The 17,416-nt window shown below is 47.7% G+C and overlaps 1 protein-coding gene across 2 annotated transcripts in view; it reads left to right on the top strand.

Moving 5' to 3' along the window:
• Positions 1-17,416, top strand: part of MLH1 (mutL homolog 1) — a 192,247-nt gene that overhangs the window by 17,734 nt on the left and 157,097 nt on the right. For both annotated transcript variants that reach the window (XM_056520381.1, XM_056520380.1), the window contains exons 4-8: positions 7,987-8,060; positions 8,468-8,540; positions 8,622-8,713; positions 10,036-10,078; positions 10,177-10,265. In XM_056520381.1, the coding sequence (XP_056376356.1) occupies positions 7,987-8,060; positions 8,468-8,540; positions 8,622-8,713; positions 10,036-10,078; positions 10,177-10,265 (371 nt within the window). The remainder of the gene's footprint in view (positions 1-7,986; positions 8,061-8,467; positions 8,541-8,621; positions 8,714-10,035; positions 10,079-10,176; positions 10,266-17,416) is intronic.

The following is a 17,416-nucleotide window of genomic DNA, read 5'->3' as shown; positions in this document are numbered from 1 at the left end:
TACAGCGCTTTCTTCGTTGCGCCCCGTCACTCTGCACACGTGCTCTTGTTCCGGTCCGGGCTGCAGGGAGTGTCACTAACTGAACCCGCGGCTTGGGCCCTGTCATAGCTCTGCCCACTTTTCAGTGCTGTGACACATGCCCGGCTCCTCCTCTCAACTGCTCCCAGCAGCCTCTCATCTTTGCAGGGGGCTGGAGTTTTCTTTCTCCCCCTCTTCTCAGCCAATTGAGTGAGCTGCAAGCGGTCATCTGGCCCAGCGTATTCCTGGATGCATGAAAGCCCTGCTATCTCAGCATCTGTCGTCTTTTTCTTTCTCTCTCTCTCTCTCTCTCTCTCTCTCTCTCTCCTCTCTCTCTCTCTCTCTCTCTCTCTCCTCTCTCTCTCTCTCTCTCTCTCTCTCTCTCTCTTTCTCTCTTTCTCTCTTTCTCCTTCTCTCTTCTTCTCTCTTTCTCTCTTTCTCTCTTTCTCTCTTTCTCTCTTTTCTCTCTTTCTCTCTTTCTTTCTTTCTTTCTTTCTTTTCTTCCATCCAGATAAGCGCTTCCACAGGACTAAAGTTCCAGGCTGTCTCCTTTTCCTTAAGACCTGGTTATGAAGTGGTCTCCTCCTCCTAGGGTGGATCCTCCTGTATTGCAGCTGACTAAATCCACCATCTTGCCGCTGGCGGATGAAGCTTCCTTTTTAACTCCTTAAGGACCCGGCCATTTTTTTGCACATCTGACCACTGTCACTTTAAACATTAATAACTCTGGAATGCTTTTACTTATTCTGATTCTGAGATTTTTTTTTTCGTGACATATTCTACTTTAACATAGTGGTAAAATTTTGTCGATACTTTCTTGGTGAAAAATCCCAAAAGATTATGACAAATTAGAAAATTTAGCATTTTTCTAATTTTGAAGCTCTCTGCTTGTAAGGAAAATGGATATTCCAAATTTTTTTTTATATTTTTTTATTCACACATACAATATGTCCACTTTATGTTTGCATCATAAAATTGACATGTTTTTTACTTTTGGAAGACACCAGAGGGCTTCAAAGTTCAACAGCAATTTTTCAATTTTTCACAAAATTTCCAAACTCACAATTTTTCAGGGACCAGTTCAGGTTTGAAGTGGATTTGAAGGGTCTTCATCTTAGAAATACCCCACAAATTACCCCATTATAAAAACTGCATCCCCCCCCCCCCCCCCCCCCCAAAGTATTCAGTGACATTCAGTCAGCATTTTAACCCTTTAGGTGTTTCACAGGAATAGCAGCAAAGTGAAGGAGAAAATTCAAAATCTTCATTTTTTACACTCGCATGTTCTTGTAGACCCAATTTTTGAATTTTTAAAAGGAGAAAATGTATACTTATGTTTGTAGCCCAATTTCTCTCGAGTAAGCACATACCTCATATGTCTATGTAAAGTGTTCAGCGGGCACAGTAGAGGGCTCAGAAGCGAAGGAGCGACAAGGGGATTTTGAAGAGTACGTTTTTCTGAAATGGTTTTTGGGGGGCATGTTGCATTTAGGAAGCCCCTATGGTGCCAGAACAGCAAAAAAACACATGGCATACCATTTTGGAAACTAGACCCCTTGAGGAACGTAACAAGGAATAAAGTGAGCCTTAATACCCCACAGGTGTTTCACGACTTTTGCATATGTTAAAAAAAAAATTCACTAAAATGAGTTCCCCCCCCCCCCCCCAAATTTCACATTTTTGCAAGCGTTAATAGCAGAAAATACCCCCCAAAATTTGTAACCCCATCTCTTCTGAGTATGGAGGTACCCCATAAGTTGACCTGAAGTGCACTACGGGCGAACTACAATGCTCGGATAAGGAGTCATATTTGGCTTTTTGAGAGCAAATGTCGCATTTAGGAAGCCCCTATGGTGCCAGGACAGCAAAATAACCCCCACATGGCATACCATTTTGGAAACTAGACCCCTTGAGGAACGTAACAAGGGGTACAGTGAGCATTTGTCCCCCCCCCTACTGGTGTCTGTCAGATCTTTGGAACAGTGGGCTGTATGAAACTTTTAATTTGCACAGCTCACTGTTCCAAAGATCTGTCAGGCACCAGTGGGGGGTAAATTCTCACTGCACCCCTCACTACATTCCGTGAGGTGTGTAGTTTCCGAAATGGGGTCACATGTGTTTTTTTTATTTTATTTTTTTACTTTTGTCAAAACCGCTGTAACAATCAGCCACCCCTGTGCAAATCACCTCAAATGTACATGGCGCACTCTCCCTTCTGGGCCTTGTTGTGCGCCCACATATGGTGTATCTCCGTAGTCGGGAGAAATTGCATTACAAATTTTGGGGGGCTTTTTTCCCTTTTACCTCGTCAAAATGAAAAGTATAGGGCAACACCAGCATGTTAGTGTAAAATTTTTTTTTTTTTACACTAACATGCTTGTGTAGACCCCAACTTCACCTTTTCATAAGGGGTTAAAGGAGAAAAAGCCCCCCCAAAATTTGTTAGGCAATTTCTCCCAAGTATGGCGATACCCCATGTGTGTCCCTAAACTGTTGCCTTGAAATACGACAGGGCTCCAAAGTGAGAGCTCCATGCGCATTTGAGGCCTGAATTAGGGATTTGCATAGGGGTATTCTACGTCAGTGATTCCCAAACAGAGTGCCTCCAGCTGTTGCAAAACTCCCAGCATGCTTGGACAGTCAACGGCTGTCCGGCAATTCTGGGAGTTGTTGTTTTGCAACAGCTGGAGGCTCCATTTTGGAAACAGTGGCGTACCAGACGTTTTTCCTTTTTATTGGGGAGGGAAGGGGGGCTGTGTAGGGGGGGGTGTATATGTAGTGTTTTTAACTTTTTATTTTATTTTGTGTTATTGTAGTGTAATGTTTTCAGGGTAAAGTCACACGGGCGGAGGATTACAGCGAGTTTCCCACTGTGAGTTTGAGCTGCCGTGCAAAATTTGCTGCATTGCAAACTTGCAGCCTGATACTCACTGTAAGCCCCCTGCCCATGTGAATGTAATCTGTACATTCACGGGGGGGGGGGGGGGGGGGGGGTTGGGGCTGCTATCAGTCTATCAGTGCATGCTGGTAGTTATAGTTTTGCAACAGCTGGAGGCACACGGGTTGGGAAACAGAGTTAGGAAACAGACAATGTTTCCCAACCAGTGTGCCTCCAGTTGTTGCAAAACCACTACTCCCAAACATTCTCAGACATGCTGGGAGTTGTAGTTCGGCAACATCTTTAGAGCCAGATGTTGCCGAACTACAACTCCCAGCATGCTTGGAGTTGTAGTTTTGCAACATCTGGAGGACTACAGTTTGCAGACCACTAATACAGTGGTTCCCAATCTGTGCCCTTCCAGATGTTGCAAAACTACAACTCCCAGTATGCCAAAACTGTCCAGGCATGCTGGGAGTTGTAGTTCTGCAACATCTGAAGGGCCAGATGTTACAGAACTACAACTCTCAGCATGCCTGGACAGTAAGGGCATGCTGAGGATGTGTAGTTTTGCAACATCTGGAAGGGCAAAGTGGTCTCCAAACTGTGGACCTCCAGATGTTGCAAAACTGCAGCTCCCAGCATGCCCAGACGCCAAGGGCTGTCTGGGCATGCTGAGAGTTGTAGTATACAGGGTCCCATTACAGCAATGCATATCGCTTTACGGCGACTTGCATTGCTGTAAAGGGCCCGACCGCGGTCACCGGTCACCGCCGTCTTCATCGCCGGGATCTGGGTTTTCAGGGACGAGGTAAGTACCGGGGCCAGGCCCCAGCACTCCCCCGTCCCCCGCCGCATCCTCCGGTCTTCCTCCTGTCCTCTCTGGACTTCCAGGTGCCGAGCAGGAGGAAGTAACCGCCCCCTCGCGATTGGTCGGTTGGCTAACCTATGGATCGCAGGGGATTGGAGGAGGTGGCAGGCTTGCCACCTCGCTCCTATACTTCAGCATGGTCCTGGCTGTCTGTGACAACCGGGATCATGCAAAATTACCGGGCGGTCGGGTCCCAGAGACCCGATCAGCCCGGTATCGCTGCAGATTGCAGGGGCGATTTCCCTTGCGATTTGCGACGATCGATGACATGGGGGCCTACATGGCCTCCCTCTGAGTTTGCCCTGGATGCCTGCTAAAGCATTTCAGCAGGCATCAGCTTCCGATCTCTGCCCGGTGCGCGGCAGGGACCGGAAAACGCCAGGAAGTACGGGGACGTTCTGGGTCTTTAAGGGGTTAAAGACCCCACAGATAAGCTCATTGAAAATTTGGCGAAATTCGCCTTTGAGGCGGCGGGCTTGGTGGAAGATTTCTTCCTTTCGCCCCTTTCATTTCTTGGGACTCCTGGACAAGCTGGCGGCCTTGCAGGATATGAGGGCTCAATCTCTCAAGGCTCGCCCTTCCTGTAAGTTGGGGCCTTGTTCCAAACACCCCTCTTCCAAATCCGGGACTCTCAAACCTCCCTTTGCCTGAGGGTGTGCCCCCCTCTCTCGGGACGTTTGGCTGGCGCAAGTTCAGGATGCTTGGATTTGAGAGGTAGTTTCCCAGGGCTATTGAAAAGAATGCTCTTCTATTCCCCGGGATCATTTTTTCCGGCCCCGCCCTCCTAGATCTCTTGCTGCAGCTTTTCAGGTGGCCGTTTGCACCCTCCTATCTCAGGGCGTAATCATGCTGGTCCCTTCTTGGGAAAGGTTTTCAGGGTTCTACTCAAATCTTTGTAGTTCCCAGGAAGGACTGCACAGTTCATGCCATTCTCGATTTGAAACTCTTAAACCGTCATGTGCGGCTTCGGCATTTCCGAATGGAATCCCCACTGTCAGTAGTCTCCTCCATGGATCCGGGGGAGTTCCTCTCCTCCGTCGAGGTACGAGATGCCTTCCTGCACATCCCTATCTTTCCAGCCCACAAGAGTTTTCTCAGGTTTGCTGTTCCTACTGGTCATTTTCCACTTGTCGCTCTGCCCTTTGGGCTGACTATTGCACCCCAGGTCTTCGCCAAGACTCTGGCGGCAGTGGTGGCTCTCCTGCACTCTCGGGGTGTCTCAGTTCTCCCCTATCTAGAAGACCTGCTCATCAAGGCGCCCTCTCTGGAACAGAATCGGGTCAGCCTCAACATCACGCTGCAGACCCTCTCCAGTTTCGGTTGGATCATCGACCGTGCAAGATCCAACCTGTTTCCGTCCCAATCCCTGGTTTTTCTCGGGATCCGCTTCGACGTGGCAAGATTGTGGCCTCCATGAAAGCAGTCCCCTTTGCCCAATTTCGGTACCGTCCTCTCCAGTGGGCCATCCTATCTCAGTGGGACAAATTTCCCTTGCCTCTCCACCGTGGAATCCGTCTGCCTCTCTGAGTCCGCAGCTCCCTCTTCTGGTGGCTACGGTCTCCTCTCCTCCGGGTGGGTTGCTCCTTCCTGCCTCTCCATTGGCTTGTCATGACCACAGATGCGAGTTTCCTCGGCTGGGGAGGTGTCTTTCGGTCCAGGGCCGTTGGACGCCATCTGAGTCCAGTCTCCCAATCAACGTCCTGGGGCTCCGGGTGATCTTCATGTGCCTTCTTCACTGGAGGCCCCTGCTACTGGAGATTTCAGTCTGGGTGCAGACTGACAACGCCACCACAGTGGCATACATCAACCGCCAGGGCGGCACCCGCAGCTCGGCGGCCATAAGGGAGGTGTCGAAGATCCTCTCTTGGGCGGAACTTCACTTTCCAGCCATATCGTCGGTGCACATTCCCCGGATTGACAATTGGGAGGCGGACTTCCTGAGCCGGGCAGGTGGTCCCTTCACCTGCAGGTCTTCTATTAAATCTGTCACCTCTGGGGGACTCCATACATAGATCTGTTCGCGCCTTGACGGAACAGGAAAGTCCCTCGATTTGTGTCCAGGTTGCGGGATCCCCTGGCACCGGCGGTAGACACTCGCGGGGTCCCTTGGACCCATTCGCTCTCCCCTACCTCTTTCCGCTGCTTCTTCCCAGGGTCATCCGGAAGCTCAAGGCGGAGGGTGTCTCAGCAATTCTGGTTGCCCCCCCCCCGACTGGCCTAGTCGTGTATTGCACGCGGACATGGTCAGTCTCATGGCAGTTGTTCCCTTTAGTCTTCAGGATCTTCCCGACCTCCTCTCCCAAGCACCCCCCCCGCCACCCCAATTTCTGCTATGTTTGATGGCTTGGAGATTCTCTACCAGTGTGATCCGGACTATGCACCGTGCCTGAAAACCCTCGTCTCCCAGGATTTACCACCGTACTTGACAGGCCTATTTCCGCTGGTGTGAGGCTCGTTCTCTCCTACCTCCTGTTCGCTGTGGAATATCTTGTCCTTTTTGCAATCAGGGCTGGAGACGCGCCTTGCCCTCAGCTCCATCAAGGGGCAGGTTTCAGCACTTTCTGTCCTCTTCCAACGCCCTCTTGCGTCAGACCTTCATGGCTGCACCTTTTTGCAGGGCATCCCTCCTTTCCGGTCCCCCACTGCGTTTTGGAACCTTAAAGGGGTACTCCGGCACTTAGACATCTTGTCCCTTATCCCTCAATGAAAGCCTATGGGAGGGGGCGTGTCAGCTATCACGCCCCCTCACATAGGCTTTCATTGAGGGGCGAGCATGACTTCACACGTCGCCGGCCCTGTGGTCGCCGGTAATCAGATCCGGAGCGAACATGCTCCGGGGACGGATTTTAACTGGGGTGCTGCATGCAAGATCACGGGAACCCCAGCGGCGGGTCCCCCGCAACCGGGCATCTTATCCCCTATGCTTTTGGATAGGGGATAATATGTCAAAGCACCGGAGTACCCCTTTAACCTAATTTTGGATGTTCTTCAGGGCGCTCCAGTTGAGTCTCTGGGTCAGGTTTCCCTTCGCTTTCTTTCCTGGAAGGTAGCCTTCCTTGTTGCAGTCACATCCATTTTGCCGTGTGTCAGAACTGGCTGCCATCTCTTGGCATTCCCCTTTTCTGGTGATCCACCTGGACAAGGTGGTCCTTCCACCGGTGTCTTGTTTTCAACCAAAGGTCGCCAACTTCACAAGCTGGACTTGGTTAGGGCGGTTCAGACCTATTTGTCGGTCACTTCCTTCTTCCAGTGGTGTGATTCCCTGTTTTTGCTCCCTGATGGGCTGCGCAAGGGGCTACCAGCTTCTAAGGCCACTATCTCCGTGTTGATACGCCGAGCAGTGGGGGCCTCCTGGGCAGTCAGCCACGGGGGTTCGGCTCAACAGGTTTTGCAAGGCGGCGACCTGGTTGTCGCTGCATACTTTTGCCAAGTTTTACAGTGTTCATACCTTTGCATCCTCAGACGCAGGCCTGGGCAGCAGGGTCTTGCAGGCGGCAGTTCAGATGTCCACCTGAGTTCTTTTCTGGCTGGGATGTGGTCTACCCTCCCCAGGGACTGCTTTAGGATGTCCCATGGTCCGGTGTAACACCCCAAACCCCCCCCCCCCCCCCGTGAAGCGCTTAAGAAAAATAGATTTTTGGACTTACTGTAAAATATCTCTCTCAGAGCTTCTACTGGGGGACATTGGTTTGTTTATGGACAGCCAGTTTCCAGTGCGGTGGTTTTTTTTTTTTTTTTTTTTTTTTTTTTTTTTTTTTTGTGGTAGGTTCCCTTCTTGTCTGGGTTTGTGTTTGGACTGTTCTTTCTTGGTCGGTCATCATTCTGCTTTGGGACTAAACTGAGTTGCTCAGAACCAGGATGTGGGTATATCCTGCTGGGAGGAGCCAACTTTCTTTGTTTGCCTAGTGTCAGCCTCCTAGCAGCAAACAGCATATACCCGTGGTCCTGTGTCCCCCAATAGAAGCTCAGAGAAAGATTTTATGGCAAGTCCAAAAATCTACTTATTACTGTGCTAAGGGAGCCTGTAAATGTTTCACGCAGAATTACACCAGAGACCGGTTCCCTTTTAACATAGTGGGGGAGATTATGGAAATTGATCCAAAGCAAAAATGGAATAATTGCATTTGACAGAGGTGGACTTTTAACTGATTAGTTCTAACTGTGTGAATAAAAAATGTAATTCTAAGAATCCTAATTTAGTAATTTGTCATCTAAACAGGCCTTGGCAAGTATCAGTCACGTGGCTCATGTTACAATTACCACAAAGACAGCAGATGGAAAATGTGCATACAGGTAAAAAAAAACTACACAAAGTAATTCACTTTTTCTCACTGCAAAAGTTATGTATTGAGTCTTTCAGATTTATACCCTCTGCAGTAGTTAACTTTGCTTCAACCAAATTGGTGTAAGTAGCTGTAAACTTGCACGCTTGGATCACTGTAAAGAGATGGTTTGCTGAAGCACGAAAGCTTTCACTCCTCTGCAGCCTGCAATATGAGGCACTAAGCTTTTGCCGTTTTATGTAAGCTCTACTCCTTAACCGCTGTTTTCTACTATGTTTCTACAAGACAGTTGTATATTGCAATTTTTACATTATTTTTTTTTTTTTTCCCAGTTTCACTTTACCAAGGCATTTCAGTAGTGAAGTATTTTTTCTAAACTGGGTTTTCATTTATTTTTTTACATATTTGTGTTTGCAGAGCAAGTTATACAGATGGGAAGCTCAAAGCTCCTCCAAAACCTTGTGCTGGCAATCAGGGGACACAGATATCGGTATGGAATAAATTTGCACTTCAATCCTGAAGCTTTGAAATTTTTCCACTATGCATTTGCAAACGCAAAAATGTCTTTCAGGTTGAAGACTTATTTTATAATATCTCTACAAGGCGGAAAGCTCTCAAGAGTGTGAGTGAAGAACATGCAAGAATAGTGGAAGTAGTAAGCAGGTAAGTTTTTCATACTACAGTTATTACAATAAATGCACAAAGGAGTTCTTGGATTCAAATGAAACTTTTTTGTGTGAATGTAATGATAAACGTATCATTTCAGTCTAATATTGTAATCACTTACATACAGTATATTTGGGAATTGATACAATTGGAAGGAAGCCCTACCTCTAGTGTGGATGCAAGATGAGATTAATTTGCTCACAAATGGTGCAGCTGAGCCTGTAGATCCTGTACACATAGGTTGCAGAAGCTGGCTGTCCATAAGTGTTGGTTTAGTGGTAAATATGGAGAGGACTAGGAATCCCTTGCTTGTGAGGACAAGCATTACCCTGCTGAAAGATGCCAGTTGAAAGCCCTGCGGTAAGAGGTAACACATGTGGCCACAGAATTTCCTGCACATATTGCTGAGCTTTAGATGTCTCTTGTATAACTACTATGGGTGACTCCAGATCTTCACACGGCAGTTTGGACAGTGTGCTGCTCCAGAGCAAAGGCAGAATACAATGCTCACAAGGCCTCCATACTCAAACTCGACCTTCATCAGATCCCAAAGAGGACCTAGGTGTGTCGGTAAAGATAACCTAATTTTAGTCTGAAGCAGTTGAGGTTTCTCATTCCCGACACCACTGCAAACAAAGGAGACAGTTAATGACTGTCAGTGGTAGACACCAAATTTCTTCCTTCCATGGAAATGGTCCGGGCAGAGTCAGGGATATGTAATGATGGTGGACAAGAAAACTGGGAGCTGCTTAAGGGCAAATCAATCTATTCACTCTACTGGTGGCCTGTATGGGCCATCTGAAGCCTTATCACTTCGTGTGCATTCCCCTGCTCCCAACACCACCTAGCAGCTTGGTCAGAATGGCCTAGAAAGCTGGCAATTAATAAACCTCAGCCTTCTTACTTGCAATTATTTGCCCCCCTCTTACGGGCTTTCAACTTTGCAAAATGCCTTTTGATTGTGTTATAGAGGCATATCTTAAAGTTCATAATCACTCACTTAGATGTACATTACCCAAAAGTAGCCTCTGAGGGCCTTTTTTATAGGGTAATGTAGAAATAATTTGTATGCCCTCTTTACAAAACCCAATGTAATCATTTCTGCTTGACATAAACTCAATGCTGAATTTTGTAGCAATCCATTTCTATTTGGGTGCATTTTTTATTTATTTTTGACAATGTGTGATACATAAAAACTTATATCTTTGCATGACACTAGTATAAATGAATTGTTTATCTAGTAAAGTATACAAATGTTCTTTTTGTAGAGATATAGATATATATTCTCTATTTTTTATTTATTTTTATTTCCTTTGTAGGTATGCCATCCACAATTCAGGTATAAGCTTCGCTGTTAAGAAGGTTAGTGTTTATTTCCTTTCAAGGAAAAAGTATAGTACATGGAACTAAATATATTTATTTTTTGAAAACTACAACAAATATATATTTTTCCCATTAAGCAAGGGGAGACCATGGCTGATGTGAGAACATTATCAAATGCAACAACTGTTGACAATATCAGGACCGTATTTGGAAATGCTGTGAGCAGGTACTGAGTCATTACATAGATTTTAAATGGGCACTGTCATGTTGTATCATGTTGTTAATCAGGTCGTTAAAAATTAAATACCTTTTTATAATATGGTTGTTTAACCCCTTAAGGACTTAGCCCTTTTTCACCTTAAGGACTCGGCCGTTTTTTGCAATTCTGACCAGTCACTTTAAACATTAATAACTCTGGAATGCTTTTACTTATCATTCTGATTCCGAGATTTTTTTTCGTGACATATTCTACTTTAACATAGTGGTAAAATTTTATGGTAACTTGCATCCTTTCTTGGTGAAAAATCCCAAAATTTGATTAAAAAAAAAATGAAATTTTGCATTTTTCTAACTTTGAAGCTCTCTGCTTGTAAAAAAAAAATGGATATTCAAAATTATTTTTTTTTGGTTAACATATAAAATATGTCTACATTATGTTTGCATCATAAAATTTACACCAGAGGGCTTCAAAGTTCAGCAGCAATTTTCCAATTTTTCACAACATTTTCAAACTCAATATTTTTCTGGGACCAGTTCAGTTTTGAAGTGGATTTGAAGGGTCTTCATTAGAGATGAGCGAACTTACAGTAAATTCGATTCGTCACAAATTTATCAGCTCGGCAGTTGATTACTTTTCCTGCATAAATTAGTTCAGCTTTCAGGTGCTCCAGTGGGCTGGAAAAGGAGGATACAGTCCTAGGAAAGATTCTCCTAGGACTTTATCCACTTTTTCCAGCCCACGGGAGCTCCTGAAAGCTGAACTAATTTATGCAGGAAAGTCATCAACTACTGAGCCGAGAAGTTCGTGACGAATCGAATTTACTGTAAGTTCGCTCATCTCTAGGTCTTCATATTAGAAATACCCCATAAATGACCCAATTATAAAAACAGCACCCCTCAAAGTATTCAAAATGACATTGTCAGTGTTTTAACCCTTTAGGTGTTTCACAGGAATAGCAGCAAAGTGAAGGAGAAAATTCAATCTTCATTTTTTTTACACTCGAATGTTCCTGTAGATCCAATTTTTGAATTTTTGCAAGTGGTAAAAGGAGAACATTTGTAGCCCAATTTCTCCCGAGTAAGCGCATACCTCATATGTCTATGTAAAGTGTTCGGCGGGCGCAGTAGAGGGCTCAGAAGGGAAGGAGTGACAAGGGGATTTTGGAGAGAACATTTTTCTGAAATGGTTCTTGGGGGGGCATGTCACCTTTAGGAAGCCCCTAGGGTGTCAAAACAGCAAAAAAAATAAAAAAAACATATGGCATACCATTTTGGAAACTAGATCCCTCGGGGAACGTAACACGGGATAAAGTGAGCCTTAATACCCCACAGGTGTTTCATTACTTTTGCAGATGTAAAAAAAAAAAAAAAAAAAAAATTTACCTAAAATGCTTGTTTTCCCAAAAATGTTACATTTTTAAAAAGGGTAATAGCAGAAAATACCCCCCGAAATTTGAAGCCCAATTTCTCCCGATTCAGAAAACACCCAATATGGGGGTGAAATGTGCTATGCTGGCGCACTACAGGTCTCAGAAGAGAAGGAGTCACATTTGGCTTTTTGGAAGCAAATTTTACTCTGGGGGCATGCCGCATTTAGGAAGCCCCTATGGTGCCAGGACAGCAAAAGAAAACACATGGCATACTATTTTGGAAACTAGACCCCTCGGGAAACGTAACAAGGGGTTGAAGGGAACCAATCATCAGATTTTACCCTATATAACGCTTGGCAAAGCGTTATATAGGGTAAAATCTTTATTTTCACCATCCCCGGGGGACGCTCCTGCCTCCAGGGATGGTGAAGATATGAAATTATAAACTAGTCGCCACCATAAGTAGTCACCTAGGCGGGGTGCTCTTCTCATCTACTCCCGTTCTTTGGCCGGGAGCGACGCCGCCTCCGCTTGATTGATGGGCCGTGTCATTGTTCCGCTCACTGAACAGAAGGAGCAGAATGATGACGCGGCCCATCAAGCGGAGGGGGCGTCGCTCCCGGCCGAAGAACGGGAGTAGATGAAAAGAGCTCCCCGCCCAGGTGACTACTTGCGGCGGTGACTAGTTTATAACTTCATATCTTCACCATCCCTGGAGGCAGGAGCGTCCCCCGGGGATGGTGAAAATAAAGATTTTACCCTATATAACGCTTTGCAAAGTGTTATATAGGGTAAAATCTGATGATTGGTTCCCTTTAAGTGAACCTTTATACCCCACAGGTGTTTCACGACTTTTGCATAGGTGTAAAAAAATTTTTTTACCTAAAATGCTTGTTTTCCCAAAAAATTTACATTTTTAAAAAGGGTAAAAGCAGAAAATACCCCCCAAAATTTGTAACACAATTTCTCCCGAGTACGGCGATACCCCATATGTGACCCTAAACTGTTGCCTTGAAATACGACAGGGCTCCAAAGTGAGAGCGCCATGCCCATTTGAGGCCTAAATTAGGGACTTGCATAGGGGTGGACATAGGGGTATTCTACGCCAGTGATTCCCAAACAGGGTGCCTCCAGCTGTTGTAAAACTCCCAGCATGCCTGGACAGTCAGTGGCTGTCTGGTAATACTGGTAGTAGTTTTGCAACAGCTGGAGGCTCCGTTTTGGAAACAGTGGCGTACCAGACGTTTTTCATTTTTATTGGGTAGGGGGGCTGTGTAGGGGTATGTGTATATGTGTTTTTTACTTTTTATTTTATTTTGCGGTAGTGTAGTGTTTTTAGGGTACAGTCGCACGGGCGGGGGTTCACAGTAGTTTCTCGCTGGCAGTTTGAGCTGCGGCAGAAAATTTGCCGCAGCTCAAACTTGCAGCCGGATACTTACTGTAAACCTCCGCCCATGTAAGTGTACCCTGTACGTTCACATTGGGGAGGGGGGGAGAGAGAACATCCAGCTGTTGCAAAACTACAACTCCTCAGAATGCGCTGACACTGTATATGCTGAGTTTGTTTTGCAACAGCTGTAGGCACACTGGTTATGTATCACTGAGTTTGTGATCTAACTCTGTGTTTCACAACCAGTGTGCCTTCAGCTGTTGCAAAACTACAACTCTCAGCAGTCACGACAGCCAACGGGCATGCTGGGAGTTGTAGTTATGCAACCAGCAGATGCACCACTCCAGCTCCCAGCATGCACTTTAGCTGTTTGTGCAAGCTGGGAGTTGTAGTTATACAACAGCTTGAAGGTACACTTTTCCATAGAAAAAATGTGCCTCCAGCTGTTGCAAAACTATAAGTCCCAGCATGCCCATAAGGGAATGCTGGGAGTTGTGGTGGTCTGCCTCCTGCTGTTGCATATTTACAGCTCCCAGCATGCCCTTTTTGCATGCTGGGAGCTGTTGCTAAGCAACGGCAGGAGGCTGTCAATCATCTCCAACTGCTGTTCCCCAGGTCAGTCCCTCGCCACTGCTCCTGGGGCCCTGATCCCAACAGGGATGCCCAGGATCGGGGTCCCCAGCTGCCGGGGTCCACGTCCCGCACCCGCTCATGTGCTCCGGAAGAGGGCCGGAGCGGTTTGCGGGAGTGACACCCGCAGCAGGTGCCCTGATTGGTCGGCCGGAAAATCCGGGCGATCGTGAGGTGGCACCAGTGCCACCTCATGCCTGCTGACTATGGCTGTTCGGGGCCGTCAGAAACTGCCCTGATCAGCCAGTAATTCCGGGTCACTGGAGACCCGATTGACCCAGAATCGCCGCAGATCGCTGGGCTGAATTGTCCAGCGATCTGCGGCCATCGCCGACATGGTGGGACATAACGACCCCCCCTGGGCGATATGCCGCGATGCCTGCTGACTGATTTCAGCAGGCATCCGGCTCTGGTCCCCAACCGGCTAGCAGTGGGGACCGGAATTCCCATGGGCGTATGGATACGCCCTGCGTCCTTAAGGACTCGGAATGAAGAGCGTATCCATACGCCCTGTGTCCTGAAGAGGTTAATAAAGTTTGAGTATTTAATAAAAAATTTAAAAAAATAAACTGCCCCTGAAAATCCCACCACTAGGGGTCCCCATACCGCCAAGTCTGCATGAGCAGTCACACCAATCACCGCTCACCACCACAAGGAAGGGTCATGCCCCCTTCCTCTTAGAGGATATCTAACAGTGTGAGCTAATGAAGAGGTATTTCTTGGTCGCTCTTCAATGGGGGACACACATACTGATGGGTATATGCTCTTGCCACTAGGAGGCGCTGAGACTAGGAAAAAGTCTGCTCCTCTCTGGCAGTATATACCTGGCTACCTGTAGTGAGGTAATCAGTTTTAGCTAGTGTCAGTTGGAGGCAAGACACAGGTCTGGTGCTCTCCAGACCTGGTCTTTTTAATTATTTTCTAGTAACAACTGTTAAGTTCTTTACTCACGACCCACCCCCACCCCCTTTTCAGGTGGGGGATCAGGAGCATGGAGCTATGTGATGAAGGGGCACAGACATAGAGTATGGACTGTTAACCCCTTCTCGCCAATGGCCAGCGCCTGTACCCTGGGTCCAGGTCCCCCACTATCTCGCCCCGCTATCTTAGCCTGATATGATGCATCGTGGCCATAAGCTGGTTGAACACTTCAGGGTGAGTATGAGAAGACTGAGCCTGTGGCTGAGTATGTACTACAAACCCCCTTTCCTCTCTCCCTCCTTCCTTTTTGCTTATCGGGGGATCCCCTGTGCCCAGCTCCTCAACTGCCATTACTCGTGGCTGTACTGGGCCAGACCCCTCCATGGCCTCAGGTGCCTTACTGGAGGGGGAAGTTTTTGTGGACCTGCACCTTTCCCTCTTTGGGTCCCACATGTATTGCCGCCAGGCACACTGCCCTGGCCGCGTTTTCCCCTCTATCGGCCGTCCTCTCGATTTCACGTGGCCGTCCGCTTCCCCAGTGGGCGGACGTAACCAGCCTGCTTGCTACCTTTTTTTTTTTTGTGTGCGGCCAGGTGCTGTGTCCTGGCCGTGTTCTTTATTAGGCTGACCGGAGACCTACAGCTGTAGGCAGCGGGTCTCCGGTCCCACTTGGGTGCCTGTTTCCTCAGTGCGGGCACAACAGCCCGCTCACTACTATTTCACTGCGGCCAGTCGCAATGTCCTGGCCGCTGTCTTTATAGGGTGACCGGAGACTGTCAGGTCTGCTGGCCACCAATCAAGGGGGTGTTCTGGCATGTCATACAATATGATTCCCTCCTCCACAGGCTGTCGCTTCTGCGGTTATTGCTCCGGATCCTCACGTCTAGCATGAGGTCTCTGTGGAAGTGTCCCTGCGTGGGCATGGATTGATCCTGATGTCGATATGTCTGACAGTAGTCTCGCTTGTCACTCATCTTTCTGCTGCCGCGTCTGCGGCTGGCACGCCGGTAGTGCAGGTGTCAGTGACCCGTTGTCTGCTATGGGCCCATATCCGTAAGCCAGACAGTGGTCTGCGTGGTTTCCTCACATCACACAGCTGATGTATCTGTGGCTGGAGTTCCCGTGCCCCACTGCTCTTCGTGGCGTACAAAGTCGTGGTGGGGGGTGTTCCTCTCAGCGCTTTGGTTACTGTGGGGGGGGTACTTCTTACTTCCATTCGTAGTCACGTCTTTGTATCTTTGCCCAGCATCGGTGTCCAGATTTCCGATCTCTCCGGGGACACAAATTAGCTCCTCCATTCCTCGATATGTTGTTGCAGGGTTCCTAGGGACTACGTCCACCCAGTACTTTGCCCCCTTGCCTGTGTGCGGCATTTCCCTGCTCCAATAGTGCCAGGCACATTTGACTATCCCCTTTCCACAGGGGGTATGGGGATCGGGGAGCTTGGCATGGTCTGGTTTTCATCACAACCACCCCATATGCCTGAAATGAAAGAGTAAAAAAATAATCATTTTCAATTACTCTGCCTGTCCCTGCCAAAATGTTTTAGTTTTGATCATTGTCTATAACATAAAATAGTATGGATAATGTATATACAGTATTTTTAACCTCTTAACAACCACGGACGTATATTTACAGTTATGTGAAGCTCACAAGGGACATCAAGACACCAATGAATTCTACTGGGCTGCACTAACTGGGGGATCAGTCGACACATCCAGCAGAAGTCGGGGTCCATACCTTGTAAAATTTCTCAGGACACTTGCGACGTCATGCGCCGCGCCGTGCAGCGCATAGCAACGACACAGGGGACGCACGCCGGAGGCCTGCAGCAGCGCGGACCCGACCTGGCAACAGGTAATTATGCCACCGGGGATGGGGGGAGGCAACAGGGCAGCGGCGCCGGCAATGCTGCCCCTTCTCTCCCCCTGGCTGTCGGCGGCGCTTCTCTCCCCCTGGCTATCAGCGCCGGCAATGGGGCGCCGGCACCGATAGTCAGGCGGACAGAACGGGCAGCGGCGCCGATAGCCAGGGGGAGAGAAGGGCCGGCAGCAGGGCTCTAGACCCCAGAAAAGGCAGGGGGAGAGAAGCGGGCAGCGACGGCCTCTCTCTCCCCCTGCCTTTCCTGGGGGTGTATTGGTGTATAACACGCACATAGACTTTAGGCTAAAAAATTTAGCCTAAAAAGTGCGTGTTATATGCCGATAAATACGGTAGCTCCCAGCAAGCACACAATCTGAGTAAACAAGAGAGGAAAGTCAAGATTATCAGCAAGAAATATCACCTCCCTCCAGAAGACTGAAACAGGACACTCCCACACCGCATGCAGAAAAGTACCAACTTCCACGGAGCAACGAAAACCTAAATCGGACTGAGACACACCAATGGGTTTAAGCTTAGCAGTAATCAGCATATCTCGACTGGCTACCGTAGCATAGTAAGAGCCCTCAACCTCCTTCCACTGACTCAGGCAAATCAGGTATATCAGCCACCCATTTATGAAAGGCCAGGAAGAAAGGGTTTGGTCCCAGCATCTGGAGGAGCACATAAGCCTGAGTAAGAGGTTTAGAAAGATCCGTAGTGCCTAGGAGAAGCTCCACCTCAGAAAACACAAGGGAGCCAAACTACGCATGAATCAAATGATGGAGATACCGAAAGAAGGCATTTGCAATGATGCCATAACGTTCCTTCAGGTCTTAAAAGGATAATAAAACTTGATCCTCCCCAAACAGATGAAACACAAATTTTACTCCATGAGATCCCCAAAATCCGGCCTCATGGAACCCCATTAGGTGAAGTAAATGTACATTCCCCCACAAGGGTGCCCTAGGATAGACCAGTGGTTGT

Source organism: Hyla sarda, chromosome 5 (genome assembly GCF_029499605.1).
Source record: "Hyla sarda isolate aHylSar1 chromosome 5, aHylSar1.hap1, whole genome shotgun sequence".
NCBI lineage: Eukaryota > Metazoa > Chordata > Amphibia > Anura > Hylidae > Hyla > Hyla sarda.
Note: the sequence above shows the minus strand (reverse complement) of the source record. Positions and strands in the feature narration are given on the sequence as shown.